This window comes from Thamnophis elegans, chromosome 3 (genome assembly GCF_009769535.1).
Source record: "Thamnophis elegans isolate rThaEle1 chromosome 3, rThaEle1.pri, whole genome shotgun sequence".
NCBI classification, from domain to species: Eukaryota; Metazoa; Chordata; class Lepidosauria; order Squamata; family Colubridae; genus Thamnophis; species Thamnophis elegans.
In genome coordinates, this window is record NC_045543.1 from 42,165,754 (window position 1) to 42,187,966 (window position 22,213).

The following is a 22,213-nucleotide window of genomic DNA, read 5'->3' on the forward strand; positions in this document are numbered from 1 at the left end:
TACTTAATTCCATTAAAAAAAAGCATTTTGGTTACTGTACCCCCTAAAAGAATATTCTGATTCTCTGTCCTTTATGTATGCTAATGCATCTTTTTAATTAATGTATGCATGGAAACTGGCTTACATTATGTCAATGTGACCAGGGGGGCATTTGCCCAGGTTCGCCTGGTACGCCAGTTGCGGCCCTACCTGAATCGGGAGGCCCTCACAACAGTCACTCGAGCCCTTGTGATCTCTAGGCTGGAATACTGCAATGTGCTCTACATGGGGCTGCCCTTGAAGAGCATCCGGCGACTTCAGCTAGTCCAGAATGCGGCCGCGCGAGTGATCGTGGGCGCACCACGGTTCGCCCACATAACACCGATCCTCCGTGAGCTGCGCTGGCTACCTGTTGATCTCCGGGTGCGCTTCAAGGTGCTACTCACCATTCACAAAGCCCTCCATGGTAGTGGATCTGACTATCTGAGAGACCGCCTTCTGCCAATTGCCTCCCTCCGTCCCATCAGATCGCATAGAGTAGGCCTCCTCCGAATTCCATCCGCCAGTCAGTGCTGACTGGCGACTACGCGGAGGAGAGCCTTCTCAGTTGCAGCTCTGACGCTTTGGAACGATCTCCCCGTGGAGATTCGTACCCTCACCACCCTCCAGACCTTCCGCACAGCCCTCAAGATCTGGCTATCCCGTCAGGCCTGGGGATAAGATCCGAACTTCGCCCCACCCGAATGCTGAATGAATGTTGTGTTTTAGCGGTTTATTATTTTTATTCACATTTTTTTCTTTCTTGTGTTTTGTCTTACACTCCCTTCCCATTGATTGTAAGCCGCCCTGAGTCCCCTCAGGGAAAAGGGCGGCCTATAAATGTCAATAAAACTAAACTAAACTAAACTAAAATATATTTTTATAGTTCTGAAACATCTCCTAGGTAATATGCACATATAGGAATTTCAGTCACACTCCTAAATCAAAATACAAAAGTAATAATACTCAGAGCATGTAATGTATTTACCGAAAGGCACATTTTAATTTATCAACAATGTGAGTAAGCAATCATTACAATGCCAAACCTTGAAATCTAAAATAACCCTCTCATGTAACGTTATTAAATATAAAAAAGGAAGGGACCCAATTCATTCTGAAATCTTGCAGAAGTTTGTTCCCATTAACCAACAGAATCCATAAAAAGGCAGGTAATCATCGAGACCGGCGAGACGAACGAGAAATAGGAGTTGTTTTGCTGGGGGTCTCCTCCGCTATCAATTCAGCATCAAGCTCTGAAAGAAGCAGGAAATCATAGATGGCCTTCAGGGAACTGGCACAGACAGAAGACTTATGGGGACAGGTCGCATATTCAACCAGTTTATATTAATTTTCTGAAAATATAATCATCTCTCTAACGTAACAAACAACCCAGAGCTTAAATAGGGTTGATGAAATTTAACACAAAAATTATTCTTGTATTCTGGTCTCCCCAAAAAGATAAGCTCACAAATACATTTTGACTAGTTCAATATCTTAAATTCAGACAAAATATTTTCACCTTCATCTAGGCTGTTCTCTTCATCACTGGAGAAAACAATGTTAACTTTGTGTTTGGAAGCCTTCCTCTTCGATCGAGTAATGCGGGGCTCAGGAGTGATGAAGGCAGAGTCAGTTTTTTTGTTGGCTGCCCGAAGAGGTCGCCTACAGGATCCTAAGAAAGGAAACAAGACATTTAATTTTTCTTTAATAACTGAACATTCAAATAATTGCAAGTCACATCTCATATTGTTCCAAAGACCCGAGTCAGAAGACATGCTTAAATTTTGTGTTCTTTGTAAAGGGAGCAAGATAATACTGTCTCCGGATGATTTGAAGTGTTGAATACAGAATTAAATGTAAAAGATGTATTTCAACCAGCTTTTGTCCCCTCTGTACAGGAAGTAGAACAAGTAAGTAAAGCTGATAAGCATAACACTGGGGAGATACACGTAGCAATTTGCAGTAGTCATTCCTATCAAACCATTGTGAAGTAAAATCTCCCATCTTTAAGTAAAAAGACTAAATAAGTTATTCTCTTATTCCTTCATAGGAAAGCTAGACATTTTTCTGCAAATCTGCAAAATTAGATGAGAGGATGGATGTGCTAGATCAGTGATGGCGAACCTTTTCGGCACAGAGTGCCCAAACTGGAATGCACGTGCGAGCGCTGGAGCACTGGAAGCCCGAAGACCAGCTGGCCGGCACGCACATGCCTGTTTTTTGACATTTTGGACCATTTTCTGGACCGTTCTCCATTGCTCCGGCACCCGTGAAGACCAGCTGGCTGGCACATATGTGACCGACTGGTCGGCACGCTGGAAACCAGAAGAGCAGCTGACGACAGCACACGTGTCATAGGTTTGCCATCACGGTGCTAGACAGTGCTGTATAGCAATTGAAAAGCCACTTTCATGAATTCTCTGTATATTTTACTGGACCTTCCTTACATCTTTTGTTCAACATTTAACTTGGGTACCATTTTTCCTCATCCCATAAAAGATTAGAGTACGTTCTGGAATGTTGCAAAATACTAAGTCAATAGTGAAAATTACTGCTTAATTTAGTGGTTAAATATAATATTTTGGCTACATATATTATTTTTTTAATATGTGAATTAGGAAGTGCTAGTATAAAGTGCAGACATACGTGGCACTACTTTCTTTGTTGATTGTAGCACAGATATATTACTGCCTTCCTGATGTGTGGTCTCCTGTGGAGCTTCAGTAAAGGAATCCAGACCCTTGTTGTGGCACTTCTGGAGCTTCTGTTCAAATTCTTCAGTAAGAGCCTGAGGAATGATACAGAACAGAAATATAAATTGTATATCATAGAATTAATTATTATATGTCCATGATCTAGCAATGAGCTATTTTTATTTTTTCTTCCCTTCACAGAGAGATGGCATATGCTATCATGCTATGTTGGGAAAAAAGATGACCCTCACCTTCATCTCTGGCTTACTGGCCACCCTACGAACCCGTCCTAACACAGCCTGGAAGTGGTTGTAGACTGTCAGATCCTGGAGTTTATCAGCAAAGCAGTCAAAGTTGTCTTGCATCTTACGGAGCCCTCGTTCTGTGAGAGGAAGTAAGGTAAGGCAGTATGCCAGATCATGGTGCTGGCGCTCTGTTCTAAAAAAGAGGAAGAAAAATAATGTAGCTTCAGTGGTGAAGCCCTGATTTCTCAATCAAACATAAAGATAAACAGCACATTAAATTACAGGATATGGAGAAGCCTTGCTCCCAAAATGAACTGGAACAGAAAGTATGCCTATGATCACATACCAAACATACCAGAAAATACCCAAGAAGTGTCCTAAGCTGTGATAAGTAAATTAATTAAGAACAAAAGAACCTTGCTAAATAACACTAAATAATAATTATTTTATAAATGCTATATAGCTTAGCATTTTGTCTCCTGCATAGCCCAATCAGATATTCATAGGAAAATACCAACACAATGGCCACAGCTATAGATGTCAATGTTTTTAAAGTTCCTGTAGAAAACTGTTTCATTTTGATGTGTTATTCTAGAGCCCACAATTAATACATTTTATCTGTACAGAGTAAGTAGCCAGGTTTGTTGCACTTGGATTCTGCTGATCTCCACTTCATCCTTGGCTCAATTTAGATCCCTTGATTCTGGGATTACATATTTAACACTATCATTGATGGGCCTCTCTGCAGAGTTCAAAGCAAATCACTGAAAATCACCCAGAAGGAAACCAAGGAACCTCAGAATTATAAATAATCTACAAGATAAGCAATGTAGCTGCTCCTTCCCTCATGAATAAGATAAGTAAGGTACTCTGACAGCTTGTTTAAGAGGAAGGAAAGAAAAAGGACAGTGAAGGAGGAAAGTAACAGTGTTGCAAAATATTTGATTATGACTACTGGAATTCAAATAGAGTGTTGACAAAGATTAGATGGCAAAGAAAAAGGAATGGTTGCCAAGGAAACAAGGGAGATCTCTGATCATGAATATGTACTTCACTTCTGAATTGCTCTGTGAGGTGCAGGAAATTTCCAGTTCCAAGCTTGGAACTACCATGTTTCCCTGAAAATACTACAGGGTCTTATTTTCTTTTTACCTACAAAATATGGCTTGGGCTTTATTATGGGGGGAAGGTTTATTGTTTTGGGGTTGTTGGGCGGCTGCTCTCTTGCGAGCGGATTCCAAAGAGCCAGGCACAGTCTCATGGTAGCAGCGCAACACAACAGCCATGAAATGACCACGCTCACAAGCAGCCACCCGGCAAATCCCCTTTGCAGCCGGGCATACTGCCATTCACTGACTTAGGGGTATTGCCAAGCTGCGTGAGCTGCTGCCCGCCTCCCCCCCCGGCACCTTTCAAATGCCAGTGAATGGCGCTCTGCATGGCTGGAGAAGGGGGTTGCGCGAGCGGCTGCTCCACTCTTGCTCACCCACCTCCCAGCCTCACGATGCATGGCCCAGCTCTCATTACGGAGCCAGGGCAACTCCGCCGCCACTGCCATCCCAGCCTGGCTTTTTCCATGGCTTCCAACCCGAGTGTTTCGGCAGTGGCTGCATACTCTATGGTTGTACACTCTGCAGGCAGCTGGCGATAGCGCAACACAGACATTCGCCCATGTGGCTGTGCCTGGCTCTTTGGGAGCCCGCTTGCAATAGAGGAGCTGCCACCCGGCAACCCCCCTCTTCAGCTGGGCATAGCGCTGCTCACCAACCTAGCGGTATCCCGAAGGAACCAAGCAGCGCGATCACCTTTGCCTCCCCCCAGGTTCCCGTGGCTTTGCACTTTCAGGATATTGCTAGGTTGGTGAGCAGCGCTCTGCCTGGCCGGAGGTGGGGGGTTGTCCAGAGTGGTTATATGCGGCGCGGGGGGGGGGGGGGGGGCTTATATTTTTGCCCACCAGAAAAATGTGGTATTATGAGGACATGCTGTATTTTCTGGGAAACACGGTAACAAGGGAGGTGGTGTCCTATTCTGGGTTAAAGGAAATGTATTCTACCTATGTACCAATTCTCTCTGGCCTGGAAGTTGGCATGAGGAAGAGACATATTGAGCTTTACAATAACTAACCCAGAACTAAAACAGACCTCAGAGTGAATTTTGAAACCAAGGCAATTCAGGCTTAATTTATTCAAGGGAATAAGCTGTTGAATAGTGGTTATTTAAATGGGTTTCTCTATGTATGCACACACATGGGAGGTTGCACCTGTGCAAATTAACCTTCTAGAACATTATCTAGTAGGCCTTTTAGGAGGAAGGCCCAGATCTCACTCCTTTAATTCCTAAATCACTAATATGCTCCAGTATAAGAAAGAAGTATTTGCCATAAGGGAAGGTTGTGCGGATTGTATGGATAATGCAATGTCAGCATGAATGACCTGATACATTCTTATTTATCATGGATTCTATGTACATGTGATATGAAGAGCAAGTTCATTGGGGTGGTATGAAAAAAATGGAACATCCAAACTTTTGTTTCAAGTCTAAGTGCTCTTGCTATCAACAGCCCAATGAGATCCCTGAGTTCTATAACTTTTTAATCTGCTGCAGTAAACCAAGGATGATTGTGATTATTGAAATGTACATTGTGTGTACACATGTACTTGTGTGCATATATATCTGTACAATTGTCTGGCACCACCTTTACAGTCATCATTCAAGAGCATGTACAAGAAAATGTGGAAATTTAAGAATCACCAGAAGTACATGTAGGATCAAGCTTCTTGAAAAGCTCCCATCCAAACTTTTGGAATTATTTATGGTTAGATTCTGGAAAGTCTGGTCCCTTCTATGTCCCCATTTTTATTCTCTCCCCCTCCCCACATGACAAAAACAAAAGTCAAAACGTTTGATGGTAATGAGAAGCAACATCTGGTTGAAGGCAAACAAAAGCTCCTAACATCTGCATTCAAAGGCAAATGTAGCCCAAAACCATAATATGCTAGAATCCAACGGTGATTCTGGACCATTCCTCTCAGACTACCACCTTTCTCAATATAATTGCTGTATGTTGTCCTTAATAACTTAGCTTGTCAGAGTTGCTTGTCCCAATCACATAAAGAGCCTAGGTGGCGCAGTGGTTAGGGTGCAGTACTGCAGGCCACTTCAGCTGACTGTTATCTGCAGTTCTAATTTCACCGGCTCAAGGTTGACTCAGCCTTCCATCCTTCCGAGGTGGGTGAAATGAGGACCCAGACTGTGGGGGCAATATGCTGACTCTGTAAACAGCTTAGAGGGCTGAAAGCCCTATGAAGCAGTATATAAGTCTAACTGCTATTGCTAAATTAATGAGGGTTACTTATAGGCTAGAATTGTCATATAGCCCCTGCCCCTCATCCCGCTCCCCATTTACTAATTGCTTCACTAGGACTGGGGGGGAAGAATGCCCCAAGTCTATGCTAAGCATACACAGATAGTCCTCATATCATGATGGTAATTAGGACTGGAGTTTCCATTACTAAGCAATGCAATTATGAATTTAGTTCTATGTCACATAACCCCATCACTAGCAATGGCAAACCCGGCACTTAGTGTTGCTGTTGTTAACCAAATCCCACTTGTTTTTAACTGAGGACCCATTCTGATCCAAGTCATTCCCGGCTTGGTTCCTCCCTGCCCTGAGCATCTATTCTTCCAAAGCCAGGCACTTCCTCCCCTTCAATTCCCAAACCACCTATCCTCCCTGCCCTTTGGGCTACACTGTGCAATGCCTTGTTAGGCAGCAAATAGCCACACAACCGCAAGGGGCTGCTTGTCACACCACAGTTCAGAAGCTATTTGGTGGCTGCAAAATCTGCTGAGCCACAGTGGAGCAAAGAAGTCTTGGCCTCAACTATCCCAGCCTGGTGGCATAGCATGACATTTCCCCAGGAAGCCCCAGCCACCCAACACAGTGAACCTCTTTGGATATTGGCCACTGAGAAAGGAGGGAAAAAGTGCTTCTAATCCCTGGAGCCCGGATATCATGATCAAAGGTAGCAAAAACCACAGAAGGATCCAGGATGGACACCACTGCTGTGTGAGCTGCACTAGTGCCCAGTTGCCTACCGGGTGCAATCCAAGATGCTGGTTATCAGCTTTACACCTAAAGCTTTTCATGTAAGATAAGGGTAAAGATTCCCTTCACACATATGTGCTAGTTGTTTCTGACTCTAGAGAGTGCTGCTCATCTCAGTTTCAAAGCCAAAGAGCCAGCGCTGTCTGACGACATCTCTGTGGTCATATAGTAACATGACTAAATGCCGAAGGCACATGGAACGCAGTTACCTTCCCATCAAAGATGGTTCCTATTTTTCTACTTGTATTTTTACGTGCTTTCGAATTGATAGGTTGGCAGAAGCTGGGACAAGTAAGGGGAGCTCACTCCATTACGCAGCACTAAGGATTCAACTGCCGCACATTCTGATCGACAAGCTCAGTGTCTTAGCCACTGAATCCCTTTCGTGACATAGGGCCAGATGATTTGAGAAACTGCCTCTCCCTAAGGATATCTGCTAATCTAATTGACTGCAACGTGTGGGAGTGCTCCAGGTCCCCTTCCTTAAATGTTGTCATCTGGTAGGACTTCATTCTAAGCCTAACACGAAGCCACGGCCACTATCCAACTACAATTGGTGACACACTATTTGCATCCTGCTAGACAGCCACAGGGTAATTTTTGGTCTTTGTGGCTCTATATAATTTTACACTGTGAGGAGAATGTATCCCTTCTCTCTAAACTTGTTCTGCTGGGATTCTCATTCCAGAGGCCAAACCTTCTCATTTCAAGTTCAAAAGGATTGACTGATCTTCTCATACGGAATGCGCCTTCCTTTAGCAATTCCTTACTCACCGAGCAGTTCGAAATCGTTGGCATAGTTTCTCCACCAGGCTCTCCGTTTGCTTATCCTTAGTGATAAAAGAAAAAAGTTGCCTGAGGGGCAGAGTGTAAAGAAAAAAGGAATAATTACTGTTGGATTACAATTACAAGATTGTGAGGTTTTCTGAAATTTCAGTTTTCTGTTCTTCTCAGTATTACTTGAAACAGGAGACAAGTTAAGGAATTTCTTCAAATTGGATTTCTAGATCTCATTTATTGTTTGGTTAGCTCAAGAAATTCATTGCTAGCAATATCCAAAGGCAATAATGCTACTTTTATTGTTTCCTTCTCAAGAATTCCAGGCATTCAACATAATCCAAAACAAAAGTGCTTTTCAAAAGGCAGCTGGACTTTCTTAGTTTTTTCCCCCTTGAAAAAGTTTCATTTTTCATCCAAGAAGGTTCATCAGTTCAGTGAACTGAACTTCAGTGAATTGAAGAAGCATCTTGATTAAGAAGCATTTTCAAGGGAAAAAACTAAGAGAGTCCAGTTGCCTTTTAAAACACCCTTTAGGACAACATGATTTGGATGATTGAGGAACTCCATAGGCAATACCAAATAAACTTGCACTCCATAATCCAACATACCGTTCTGTCTCCCATTTTATATGCCCAGTCATTCTAGGCATTAAGGATGTTCGGTGCCTTAGATGTGACATGTAAAGGAGAAAAAAAATCTAAAATGAAAAGGCTACCTCATAATGGTATGGAAAGACTGTTCCTCTATGCCAGAGTCTGCATCTGAGAGGCGGCTGATGATATCAGGGAGCAGGTTATAAACAGCATTATCCTGCATTGCAAAGAAAGAGTGGAACTTCTTAAACTCTTGAATCCATCCAGCCTTGGAGACAGGGATGGACCTATATGAGATAGTACTGGATAAAAGACAGATGCTCAGATCACGACTAGCCAGACACATTTATCCCAAAGTCAGACCTGGAAAGAGGTTTCATTCTACCTTGGGAAAAAGCCCATGCTATCTACAGAAAAAACTGGAAAAGGCTATTTTGAGAGTGGAAATCAAACTGTTAGCCAACAGAGCTTTCATTCGGAACATTTTGTTCTTTTATTAATATGATCGTAACAGGATGCTGTTATCCCCATTAATGAAACATATATTACACGGCTTTCTGCTCAGTAAGAGGTTCCTGGTATGTACATCAAAATACATTGGATGGCAGTTTGGTTCTAATTCATGTTTGGTTTTTTTTGGCAGGAAAGAAGGCTTTGTTTGGTTATGAGCAAAGAGATTCATGGTATTCTCCAGATCAGCAAGGTGGAAAGGATCAGGGTTTAAGCACTGAATGGTGCTTATTTTAAGCAGGTTGCCTGCATACTAGGGTTGAATAAAGAAAAAAAAGGAGACCTTTCTAATGTTTGAAATTACTTGAGTATCAGCCCCATTTTGCTAGTGGAAGAATGCAGACCTATCTCTTTCAATCTGAACATATCTCCCCAGAATGGAGATTAGTGTTTCATGCTATTTTTGGGGAAAGGCAAGCAACAGGATTGGATTGGAAGGTATCTCCTGAGTTGAGATCCTAGCTTGCACAGAACAGAATGAGGCTGCCTAAGGCAAAAGTGAACTCGACTGTGCTTGGGATACGTTGCCTCAAACATGCTGAAACTGAGTGGCACCTCCTCGCTCTTAAGCAGGTTACGGTATATATAGGGCACATAGTCATGTGGATGACATGAGTGGGATTACCAATGGTAACCTTGTTTATGTCTTCTGTATCTCATGGAAAGGCATTATTTGGAAGCCTTGACGGAACAAATCCATGAGGCGTATTTGAAGTCACTATCTATGAATCTGCTAATGACTGTGCCATGTGAAAAGAGGGTGTGTAAAAATTGAAGAGAATACAGTGGTATGGAACATGAAATTAGATAAAATTAACAAAAGGAAAATGTGTTTTGGAAACTGAAAGGGAAGGATATAATTGATCTGAATGAAGGGGTCTGACTATTGTGTAAAATTGAGAGATACACACAGGGAAGTGATGGTATAGATTTAATTGTGAATAAAAGGGTGAAAATTAGGTCAGAAAATAGGAACAGGTTTCACATAAGTTGTTGTTGTTGTGTGTGTGTATATATATATATGTGTGTGTGTGTGTGTGTATCTCTGTGTATCATTTGTGTAAGTAAACCATTTTGTTAGATGAAAGATAGATGAAAAGGGACACTATTGGGCCATTCAAAAATGAATGATTGGTGAGCATCTGCTTAGGGAAAAGTTCTGAATATGTAGTGCAAGCATAAATTTCTCCATGGCTACATATAGGAAAGGAATTAATCAAAAGGCACAATGGATTTTTACTGTTTATGAGGCACAAGAGAATTAAGAGGATAAAAAAATGATAACTTCTAATTTGCAAATAATATAGTCAGAGATGGGAAAAGTTTAAAAGAAAAAAATAAAGGATGGCTTGAATTATTTTCATAAAAAGGAAGTTTACTACTTAAAGGCTTCCAGCAAAGTATAAACAATTAAAAATAAAAGCAATGAAATTAGTTGGGATGAAATTGAAATGAGGGAATGATAGAGAATATTTTAGAGATCTGTAGGATGATTGTATTATGTTAAAGGGAGGGACTGTAGTGCATGCCACTAATGTTAAAATGATGAAAAAGGAAGTTATGAAGTAATATTAATGTTGAAAATCAGTTATAGATACATAATTGGAGAAATGTTATAATACGTATGTAGTTTGGTAAGGGAAAAGCTCTAATTTAATATGTGTCTGAGGATTAAAAGAATGCCATTGTTTTAAATTTTAATCTTTATTGTTATTAGAAATATTTATTCTTGGTTTTACTGGCTTTTATTGTTGTAAGCCACTCAGAGTTGCCTCAAAGTGAGATGGATGCCAAACAAATCTAATAACTAAATAACTAACCAATGTTTCTTAACTTTGGCATCTCCCAGAATTCCTCAGTCATTATATCCTAAAAGAGGACCGAATGATGGGAATATAGGCATATGTATCGTTAGTAAGAGGTGCACAAATGTGGTTATAAAACCACACATTTTTTCTACTTAGTGAAAACTATGCTTATACTTCTCTAAAATTTGTTAAACCAAATAGGGCTATTTAAATTAAGTCAAGACTGTGACTTAATTGAACATAAAAGTTCCACATTTGACACAGTATCCTCTTGTGATTACATTCCTTTTGTATTCTGACTTGCTTATCTGGTTGACTCCTCTCAAACAGCTACAGCCTGCTCCATAAATATTGAGAGCATCTTAAGCTTCTATTTTGGACATTTAAGTGGCAATCATGCTTCAGGTATGTAGTTTACAAAACGTTATTTGAAATTTAGCAACAAAGAAATGAGAAACGTAGGTTTTATATTTCTGAGAGTTTAGCACGAGGCTTCTTTCCTTACTTTGTTAGAGAGTTCAGTGAAAAAATTCCGAGCCAGATGAACAATCTCCTCTTCAGGGTCAATGAGAAGAGCAGCCATCTCACTCACTTGCCCCTTCACTTTCACCATGTCTTTTAGGATCAGGTGAGTCATCACCATAGCAGCTGTCCGCCTGACTTGTTGACAAGGGTCCCGCAACCTAAGAAGCAAAATCAAGGGACATCATGAGGTACACCATCAGACCTTTTGAAGGCTTCAGTTGCTGGATAAGTTTTTATACTACAGCCAGCCAGCTACCGTGTTTCCCTTAAAATAAGACAGGGTCTTATTTTTTTTACCCCCAAAATAAGCACTTGGACTTATTTTCGGGGAGGTCTTATTATTTTTGAGGGCCAGGAGCCGGTGAGCATGGTCACCTCATGGCTGCTGCTGGGTTGCAATATTTTCGGGGAGGGCTTATTTTAGCGCATGCGCTCAAAAGCCTGATTGGGCTTATCATCCGGGGATGTTTTATTTTCAGGGAAACAGGGTAGCATATTTTTCACACCTTCCAGACAAAGAGACCTTGCCACCAAAGAATTACCTGGCATAGAGGTGGGGTGTCCAGGGTTCCACCAAGTTGGGAAAGCGGATGGCCAGGTCTCCAGCTGCAATGATGAGGTTTGCGCGTACACTGGAGAGTGTGGCTTTCTCCATCATTGTGAAGAAGAGCCGCAAATGCGAGTCACAAAATTCTGTGCTGCATGGGAATAAAAAGTGAATAAACTTCAGTTCATTAGTTAGAAGACTTCCCAGCTGTAGGAAGAAACATAAAACGGTACATCAGCAAAAAAGGATTTGGAAGAAAACTTCTTCACAGACCCTACCTGATCATACAGAATTTTCCCAGGGCCAATGCGGCAGCTGCTGAGAGTGCTGGATCACTATAAAGTCCTGGGTTGTTGCAAATCTTGAGTATCAGAGGAACAAAGGCTGAAAGCAGCTGTTTTCCTATAAAGGCAAGAAAACGGATCATTCCAGGGAAGGTTAAACTTGTATAGAGTACAAGTAAAAATCCACAGGCATGCAAAGTATATATGCTTTAGGCAAGCATAAAGAAACAATTGTCATAAGATAATTCATTTAAAGTGGCCCATGATAGGACATGCTTCAGCCACTGACAAACATGCATAGCAGGAGAGAAATATTCAGTACACTCTGCCTCTGAAGTTTTTAAACATTATTTCAGTATAATCTAGCATTCCATATTCTCCTAATTGAGGCTGGTTACCTGACTGAGTTCATGGTGCAAACTAACTGAAAGCTAGGGTTTTCTGTATATGTGGGTAGTTCGATTTCTTACCCAGTAGGCCACAAAAAACAATTACAAAATTCATCAATGGGGGGGGGGAATCTACTCAGCTTCCATATTTACCATCCAAGAGTTCTGTCTCACAAATGGAACGGATGAGCTCCATTTCTGTATCTTCAGCAGAAGCCCCAACCAAGCCCAGGTCCTCCTCCAGGTTGGTGTCATTTCCAGTACACTGTGCAGAAGGAAGAAATCACTGAAAGCTAGCAGTGTTCTGTCCCTCAGTGAAGCAGGGACAGCCTTAAGAGTAAGAAAAGGTTGAAGGCACTCATGATTTTTTTACAATGTATACCATTGAAAAAAAGAGCAAAACTGGCACAGTGGTTAGTATGCAGTACTGCATGCCACTTCTGCTGACTGCTTGCAATTTGGCAGTTCGAATCTCACCAGGCTCAAGATTGAATCAGCCTTCCATTCTTCCAAGGTGGGTAAAACGAGGACCCCCCAGATTGTTGGGGGCAATAGGCTGACTCTGTAAACAGCTTAGAGCGGGCTGTAAAGTACTAAGAAGCAGTATATAAGTCTAAGTGCTATTGCTATACCACTACTCCGCGCAATTAGTTGGGAACCTCTGCAGAAGGATACGCTCAGCAGAGGTCCCCATCCCAAATTATGGAAATGTGTAGCATTTAATAAACAGATGAGTAACATGTTCTGATGGCAAGCCATTGAAATAACCGAATGCAAATAGACATTGAGACAAGAAGAATTCCAGCCCTCACCTTGCTACTCTGGACTTTTACAGTGCTGGCAGCCTGTTGCTTTGCCTCTCGTTCTTCCCCAAGGACACGGCGTCTGCGTAGCTCATTGCTTACAGACAACTCCAGGTATACAAGCTGCTGCAAGGCCACATCTCCCGCAAGGGAGACCAAATGCGTTAACATAATGGTTTCAATCATGCTTGAATCACCAGCTGCTTCATCAGAAGAAGATCCAGACTCTGGAGAGCAGACAATTCTTTTTAATGGTACATTTATACTCTTTTCTTTTCTTGCTGTCCTCTCTAGCCACGCCAAGTCACCTTCTTCAAGTATCCCAAGCAGACTGTAAAAGCAGAGACCGGGCTTGTCTTCAACTCACCTGCCTCAGCTGCTGTAGTAAATTCCTGCAACTTTTCCAGGGCTTGTTGGCTACAACACTGCAAGATCTGAGCACATATTTCCTCAGGTCCTTCTGCCAAGAGGTAGATAAGGGCAACTGCTCTCTCAGTGAAGGGAATCCAATGTGCACTTGAATGAGTAAAACCTAGGGGGAAAGGCCTACAATCAGACCAAATAACATGCGTGTAGCCTACCTTCCTCTCAGTTTCACCAACTCACCCACAGTTATGGCCTCATGCAGACGCTTGAAAAGTAAGTGTGACTGGGGAAATCGGAAGGGAGGAGTGCTTTTCCCAAGGTCAGACTGTTAGAAAAGAGAAAAATATTTGTCATAACTAGCAGAACATTTTGGGTTTTCTTTACTGAAATCAAAGCTAATTTGTGCTTTATTAGTTCATTTTGAAGTTCCTATATATTGAAAGACGCTCTGTCACTAATTAGAGAAGATCCTATTTTAGAACTCATAGTTCTTCCATATATACATGAACTTTTGGAAGAATATATATTATCCCATTTTTAAAAACTGATTTCCCTGTTGACAAATGTAAAACTACAGACCAAGCCTGAAGGCAAGTACTATAAACATAGCCTGAAGTAATATCTTGTGCTGATCTTATCATTTTCATTAAATCAAAAGAAAGGGGAAATTATGGGTAGGTTTTAGATTGTATGTGCCCACATTCTTTTCTTCTTAAAATTTTCTTCAAATTTGAATTGGGAAGGAAAATAAATAGGAAAGCCTGCCGTTTCAAAGTTCAGGCTATCCTGCAAATACGAAGTCTGGTCATCCTCAAAAGCTCTTTACTTAGGATAATCCCAGAGTCATCTAACCTTCTTTTCAAACAAAATCCCTAAATGTCTTCCTTAAACATTCTGCCCCAAATGATTCCATTCTATCAAATGTCTTATTCCTCCCTGCCTTACTAAAAATGTGAAAGAGAAGTCTTTCTAACTCATTAAAGCATGTTCTCAAATCCAGTCAGCTATCCCAAAATGAATAACAACACTTTTGGCATAAAATATACCAATAAAAAAGCTTTCCTTTACTCTGCTAGGTTCCCCTTTAATAAAAGAAGGCAATTTTCTAGGCACAATCCTAGATCTAAATATAAATTATTATTTATATAATTCCTAAATATAAATTATTATTCAGGGAATCCTGCAGCACTCCTGTATTTTATATACTTATTGCATTTCATGCATACTTTATTTCCTCTTCATAATTAAATTGGTTGGCTTTTTTCTTCTCTCTCTCTCACACACACACGCACACTGAACTTGCTTTAGTTTTTTTTTGTCATAGGAGTGTGGTGGCTCATGAGGCTAGGACATTGGGCTGATGACAGGCTCACATACGAGACCCAGTTGCTGCTGCAGGACAGGGTGAGCTCCTGTCACATGCTCCACATCCTGCTGACCTAGCAGTTTGAAAGCAGGTGACCACAAGTAGATAGAAGGAGACCACTTGGGTGACCAACTTAAAGGGGTCATGAAAGGAGCTCCCAACTGGATGTCCCATTTCTGGTGATGGTTCCGGCTGACCCTTTCACCAAGCGCTTTGATGCTTCCAACATGGAAGTATAGTATTGTTTTTTGTCTATTTTTTAGGGACATTAAATTTTCTTTATAGTACTATGGGATTCTTTACCCTGAATGTGGAAATTTATTGTAATGTTCGCAACACATTTAACAGCTCCAAAGAAGGATAAGCATATAGTGAAAACTGGTGCACTGAAACAGCCCATAAAACTACGTAATTAGTTAATATAACCTTGTATAAAACTGGCCCTGCATTTACACCATAGGATTACAAACTATAGTCACAGCAGTGTTCAAGGCGGATATCAGTGAATCCTACTGAACAAAGACTCTGCCCTTGAAGTTATTCTCAGGTTGAAAAACTGGTATTTGTGTTGTCAGTTACAATTATCAGTCCATGAGATAAATAAATGAACTAAAATATTCTTATCACTCTGACCTTCTGACTATTGGCAATTTTGGAGATAGCACAGCACACTTCTTGGGCAAAATGATAATCTTTCTGGACTCTCTCATCCAATCCCACAGAGATTAATAGATCCAGGTTACTTCCCACAATCTCCGGCTTCCCTCTGTTGAGGGCAGAAAAATCCCTGATTAGATCCAAACATTATACTAGAAATCTCCAGTGACCTTAAGAAAGACCAAAGCAAAAACCTATAGTATTTGTCTTAAGCGAAACAATGGACCAATACTAATTTCTTATAATGAATTGTGCACAATTATAATGAATTATACACCAATTATTTACAGATAATGTAAATCAAGGATTTCACTGAGTTGCTGAAATTAAGAATACAACATAAGGTAACTGACATGAAAAATGGTAACATTTATATTAGCACATTATTATTATTATTAGGCTAATAATATCCTGTAAAGTTCTCAAGAAATGTTCAATAAGCTAGACCTTTGTGGCTGGGGGTGAGGCTAGAAGGTATCAGAGCCATTTAGTCTGAGACTAAAACTTGTCAAATTAAGCACAGAGTAAATCACTGAAACTTTAAATCTTTAGAAAACAGAAAAAAATTAGGGAACAAAGTATCTAAGAACAAATGTCTTCATCACAGGGCCACAACATGCAACAAATAATATTGAGAATTTACTATCCTTTCTTGGGGAATTGTAAAAACCAAAAGGGAGGGGAAAATATTTCTCCTTCAAAAATAAAAGCAAAAAGAAGGGATAGCCAAGTACCAGTCAACATTATTTGATTGTTGGGCTAATATATTTTGGAAAATACTCAGTGACTGATTAATATACATGGAATGCTCTTGAGGAAGGAGTCTTTTTCAAAACATATCATATTGTTGAAATAAAATAACTGTGATAGGCACCTAAGCACTATTCCCACATTTTTGAAAGGGGGGGGGATTAATTTTGTGCCTGCCCCGCCTCCAGAAAAACTGGCAGGTTGAGCTTCAGAAGGAAGGGGCAGATTGCACAGGATCAGAACTCATTAAGTACTTGACAGCAGAATACTAAGATTCTACTACATCCGAAAGAATCTTTTTATTTACTAAGAGACATTCACCTTTTATCGTATTTATTTTTCAAAAAATACCAATGATCTAATTGCCTTGTGACTTTCTCTTCTCACATATATATCACCAGGTTGTAAATCACTGTAAACGACTACTTCATAGAAAATAAGACCTCCCTGGATAATAAGCCCAATTGGGCTTTTGAGCACATGTGCTAAAATAAGCCTTTCCCGAAAATATTGCAACACAGCAGCAGCCATGAGGTGACCATGCTCACCGCCTCCTGCATCTCAAAAATAATAAGACCTCCCCGAAAATAAGGTCAAGTGCTTATTTCAGGGGTCAAAAGAAAATAAGACCATCTTATTTTCGGGGAAACATGGTAGCTACCAAGTAAGAAAACTTTCTTGAAGCTTCCCAGGGAGAAGCAGGATCTAGGTTCTTTAGAATGTCGCATGCAAATACAATTATACTGAATCTTCTAAATATATAGAAACAATATATAGAAACAGCTAACAACTTACTGTGCCATCATTCCAAGAAGTATAATAGCAGCATGGCGTTCCAATTTTGAACACTGCAATTTCTCAGTAAATTGTTCCCAGAGCAGTTGAATCACAATAGGTTTTATTTCATCCTTTTGCACAAACTCTGATATCTAAGAAATAACAAAGGTAGTCAGGAAATGAAACCAGGCAGTTTTTAAAGCTAGTATAACACCTAACCCCCATCCCCAAGCTCAAACCCTAAGCTATCTCTGGCACTTTGTAGGCTCTCCTACTCTTTTTTCAAGGTAGCAAGCAGGTGGCCATAAAAGGTATTGCACCAGAATTAGTAGGACCAAGCAGAAATTTGGCTTTCTCCCTCTTTGTAGATATTTACACAGAGCGTATGGAGAACTTCATTCATATGTAGGATAAATTCATCCATTCAGGAGATGAAGAGATAGGTGTATATTGATAAGAACATATCAAGGGTTTACCAGAGAAGCAAATGTTTGCTCTCTCTTTTAAATGTTAATGTAGTAATGGGATTGAGGATGATCCCTTTATTCTAACACAAATGAAATTAGAACAGGAGATGCAAATCCCAGATCAAATAAAGATTTCTCTATCTTATCATCCTGATCCAAAAAATCGCTAATACAGTCTAATAATATTTTATATTCCACTCATGTTTCCTTAAAACATTCTACTTACCATCATCAATTAAAGTAGCAATTTCCTGATTTAATTAATTCTGGAAACTTATTAGAAAGGCCCATCTGCATTTGTGTTAAGTACCTCAGGCATTGCAAAAATATAAAGATTAAGGTGATAAAATAAACATTTAGCTAGATAATCCTGATGGCAGTTTGGGGGAAGAGATTATTCAAATGAAGAATATCCATCAAATGCAACTAGATGGCTTTTTATAAGAGAATACACACTCACAATTTCTTCAAGGCACTTAATAGTCCCCAATGATGCATCAACTATTAGAAGAGAGAGTGATTGAATCAAATTCTGGGCTTGAGTCCTGTGTAGAAAATAAACAGGAATAGAGTGAGTTCCATTAATTCTGTCATCATGGCATTCTACCCAAAAGTTACCAGGGCCATTCCTAGGTATAAGGCATTTGCTCTGAATGCCTTGGTTTCACAGTCTATTTCTGTGCAACATATTTCAAGTGAGAAAGTCAACCGAGATAAAGCTTAGATTTGACTATGCTAAATAGTAAGCTTTGTAGTTAAGATTCTGTATAGGTAGTCCTCAATTTACAACAGTTCCTTTAGCGACAGTTCAAAGTTACACCACTGGAAAAAGTGACTTATGACTATTTTTCACACTTATGACCATTGCAGCATCCCCAGGGTCATGTGATCAAAATTTAACTGATTCATATCTATCATGGTTGCAATGTCCCGTGGTCATGCGACCATCTGACAAGCAAAGTCAACGGGGAAGTCAGTTTCATTTAACAACCATGTTACTAACTTAACATCCAGTGATCCATTCAACACCTGTGGCAAGAAAAGTAATAAAATGGGCCAATGTGAAATTTTGGGCTCAATTGTGGTCGTAAGTCGAGGACTATCCATATAAAATTTGTGTCCTGCCTTTCTGCTGTGATGGAGAGAAATGAGTCAAGCCAAACCTTTCAGAGTCCCCATTCTGGTTCAGATAGAGTCTCCTATAGGCATCCAACACGGATTCTCTGACTCCAGGTTCCTTAGACCATATCAGGGGGAGCATGCGACGGACTCCAAACACAGCTTGAGGTACGCCAAACTGAGAAACTATAACAAAGAACTCAATAGCTTCTTGGGCCACTGAAAAGAAAGAATAGGAAGGAGAAGACATTATTGTAGTTTCAATTCAGATGTCAGGCCACTAATCTAAAGTTAGGATAGACTTAATCTACCATGTTGGTCAGATATATGGTTGGGAATTGTGTAACTAAATTCTGGTGAGTAGAAGTATTTTTTCCTGTGTCATGAGCTGGGGAACTAGGGCTCCCTCTAGATTTCTAAAATTCTTTCAGAAATGTTCCAAATAACAAATACTCCCAGTTTTCAGACCTAGATTATTCCAGACACGAAGCTGTTGTGTCTGGCAGCATATTCGGACAGTGAGGAGGTTGGGGAGGAACATGGGCCAGTCCTGGAGTCTGGGGAAGGCTCTGATGAGGGCTCTGTGTCGGAGGCAGAGAGGGGGCCAGAGCCATATGCCAGTTATCAGCTGCCTTCAGAGTCAGACATCAATGAGGCAGATGAACAGCTGTTCCCAGTCTGCGCATGCGCAGAGTTGCCAGGTGAAGGGAACAGCTAAAGAACAGGGGTCGACTTGGGAGTAAGGCCACAGTGGATGATGAATGGCCCTCCTGGAGGAAATAAAAGAGGAGCGAAAGGGGAGTGGAGTTTGCAGGAGACAACCGGTTCGCTTAATTGGTCGTGACTGTCTGAGACTCCTTGCCAAGTTTTGCAGATATCAACCTGTCAGTTCTCCAAGCCAGATAAGGTCTGTGACTGTAAATTCTCCCTTGAAAGACTTTGCTGGATGTGAATTAGCAGAATTCACAGTAAATTAATTAAAGGGTTTTTTTTGTTGGGACAAGGAGTTGCTTCATGCTCTTGGGAAGTCTAGGTGAGAACAGAAGCCTTAACTCAAACTATATGGCACATGACTACATGGTAAACATAAAACAAAAGAAGAGAAGCATAATTATACCTACCAGATACTGATCTTTCATACATGAGCTTGGAGACCATGCTTAAGGCTTCAGTGATTTTTGCAGAAAAGTTGTAGGCATCCTGTAAGTATTGCACCAGCATCTCTTGCTTTACTAATGCTGCTGGCAGAGGCTCTTCCTCGGTTTGCTTTTCATTCCCTGTACTGTTAACATCATCTGTGGATTCTTGGACACCAACTCTAATTTTGGTATCTGCACAGCAGAAACAAGGACTGAATACATGAAATCCCAAACTCAAGGTGTGACATAAAAGTCTATATTGCTATAGGTGAACTTTCACTCTCCTATTGCGATAAAATATGAAGTTCTTAAGTGTTCTCTGAACTTGGTTGTTTGCTTGCAGACAAAGATGCACTGATAATCTGACCTAGTTGGGTAATGAACTATCTGTAAGCAAAGAATCAAGCTAAGAGCACCAAAGACTTCGCAGTTTAAGCCTCATCTGGGTATCTTCTCTTCTATTATTACAATAAAAATAGACGAAATCAACTTGTTTCTCTAAAGGAGCATCTGTAGAGAAGAATGGAATGGAAGGGCTGTGCAAAATTTATCAGTCTAGGAATGCTCTTTTCTTTCCGTATTGGAAGTTTCCATGGTAAATATTTTAAACAAGACATACTGTATTTTTCGGAGTATAAGACGCACTTAGTTTTTGGGGAGGAAAATAACAAGAAAAATATTCTGCCTCTGCCTACCAGCATCCATGGTATTCAGCTGACACATGGTTACAAGGTCAGTCAATGAATAGGCATAGCAATTAAGTCAACCAGTGAGGGCTATTTAGACTTTGAAATTTGCTGCCTTAGCCGAGAACTGAAAGTGAAACGGCTTCTGTTTTGCTTGTATTTACTGCCACCTTGGAAAACCTGCTTTTGGTAATGTATTGTATATTATTATTATTTTGAATCCTGCTGAATCAGTTACTGTGCTTTCTGAATGTGATTGCTGCTGCAAACTCTGACCAGCCAGGTCAGCTTCAGCACTTATTGCAGCCTGATTCAGTACAGCTGATTAACAGGTGGATTGGGCTGCCGGAATACCCCCAATCAGCTGTTCCAGGCTGCAGGGATTGCCACAAACCATCCCTGCCTCCATGCCTCACGTTTTTGGTCTCAGGGGTGAGTGGGTGGGACTACATTCGGTATATAAGATGCACCCAAATTTTATCCTTTTTTGGGGGAGGTGCATCTTGTAACCCGAAAAATACGGTATAGGAGGCATTCCAGATATAATGCTTGGGTCCAATAGGGAAGAGAAGAGAAAGAGGGACAATTTAGCTCTGCAAACATCAGTGCATGTCCCCCCCCCAAAAAAAAGTTAATTTCCCTATTCACTTTGTACATAAAGAGAAGAGGCCATCAAACTAACAATCATTATTACCAGTATAACTGGAATCTTCTAGAATCAACCAAAGAGTAAATTAATTGGAGCAGCATTAGATGGTTACCAAGATATAATGTTCTCAACACATCCAGAATAACGTTTTCCTCATCATCCTTGGTTCCTGGACTGCCGGAGAAAGGCTCCAATCCTTGGAATTGGCGCACACCTTCTCGTGTCAGATAGATGGCATTCCTACATTAGGAAATAAACACAGTGAAGCCAAATTTCATTTAGCTATTTCTTACATATTTATCTAACCTTTGAAGCCTGTAGTGTACCACAAAAGTATTCACCTAATAACTATACAGGTAGCCCTCACTTAATGACTCGTTGTTTAGCAACTATTCAAAGTTACAATGGACTCAAAAGTTACTTACAACCTGTCCTCAAATGCAGGAGACTCCAACCTTGGCAACTTTACTCCCAGAATTCCTCAGCCAGCGTATGCGCTGGCTGAGGAATTCTGGGAATTGTAGCTCACAAGTCGTAAAGTTGCCAAGGTTGGAGACCCCTGCTCAAATGTATGGTTGGCTAAGCCCTCCTGCAGTCATACTATTGCATTTTGGGCACTTGGCTCGCATTATGACCAATTGCATCATTCTGTGGTCATGTGACCATGATTTGAAACTCGTTTTTGCTGTTTTCCAGCAGAAAATGGGGAAAAAACACCCATTGGATATGCTGGACTTGCTTAACAGCCATGCAGTTCACTTAACAGCTAGCAACTCACTTAACGACTGTCACAAAAACGTAAAAACCAATTCAGGACACTTGGCGACTCATGTAATGACCGCAACGGCTTACGACTCAAACTCCAGCCTCAGTTGCGGTGGGGTAAGTCGAGAAGTACCTGTAACAAGCTCCAAATGTTCTGTGTTACATT

General features: G+C 40.8%; 1 protein-coding gene across 2 annotated transcripts in view; it reads right to left on the reverse strand.

Annotated features, from left to right (window-relative positions):
* Nucleotides 1-997: 997 nt before the first annotated feature.
* NCAPD2 (non-SMC condensin I complex subunit D2) overlaps nucleotides 998-22,213 on the reverse strand; it is a 31,967-nt gene continuing 10,751 nt past the window's right edge. For both annotated transcript variants that reach the window (XM_032214078.1, XM_032214077.1), the window contains 19 exons: nucleotides 21,395-21,522; nucleotides 19,930-20,139; nucleotides 18,853-19,027; nucleotides 18,150-18,234; nucleotides 17,241-17,374; nucleotides 15,672-15,804; nucleotides 13,913-13,997; nucleotides 13,674-13,838; nucleotides 13,316-13,533; nucleotides 12,657-12,768; nucleotides 12,109-12,232; nucleotides 11,826-11,981; nucleotides 11,264-11,441; nucleotides 8,563-8,657; nucleotides 7,842-7,922; nucleotides 2,963-3,149; nucleotides 2,665-2,806; nucleotides 1,538-1,690; nucleotides 998-1,271 (listed from right to left, as the gene is read on the reverse strand). In XM_032214078.1, coding sequence (XP_032069969.1) covers nucleotides 1,192-1,271; nucleotides 1,538-1,690; nucleotides 2,665-2,806; nucleotides 2,963-3,149; nucleotides 7,842-7,922; nucleotides 8,563-8,657; nucleotides 11,264-11,441; nucleotides 11,826-11,981; nucleotides 12,109-12,232; nucleotides 12,657-12,768; nucleotides 13,316-13,533; nucleotides 13,674-13,838; nucleotides 13,913-13,997; nucleotides 15,672-15,804; nucleotides 17,241-17,374; nucleotides 18,150-18,234; nucleotides 18,853-19,027; nucleotides 19,930-20,139; nucleotides 21,395-21,522 — 2,641 coding nt within the window. In that variant the 3' untranslated portion in view covers nucleotides 998-1,191. The remainder of the gene's footprint in view (nucleotides 1,272-1,537; nucleotides 1,691-2,664; nucleotides 2,807-2,962; nucleotides 3,150-7,841; nucleotides 7,923-8,562; nucleotides 8,658-11,263; nucleotides 11,442-11,825; nucleotides 11,982-12,108; nucleotides 12,233-12,656; nucleotides 12,769-13,315; nucleotides 13,534-13,673; nucleotides 13,839-13,912; nucleotides 13,998-15,671; nucleotides 15,805-17,240; nucleotides 17,375-18,149; nucleotides 18,235-18,852; nucleotides 19,028-19,929; nucleotides 20,140-21,394; nucleotides 21,523-22,213) is intronic.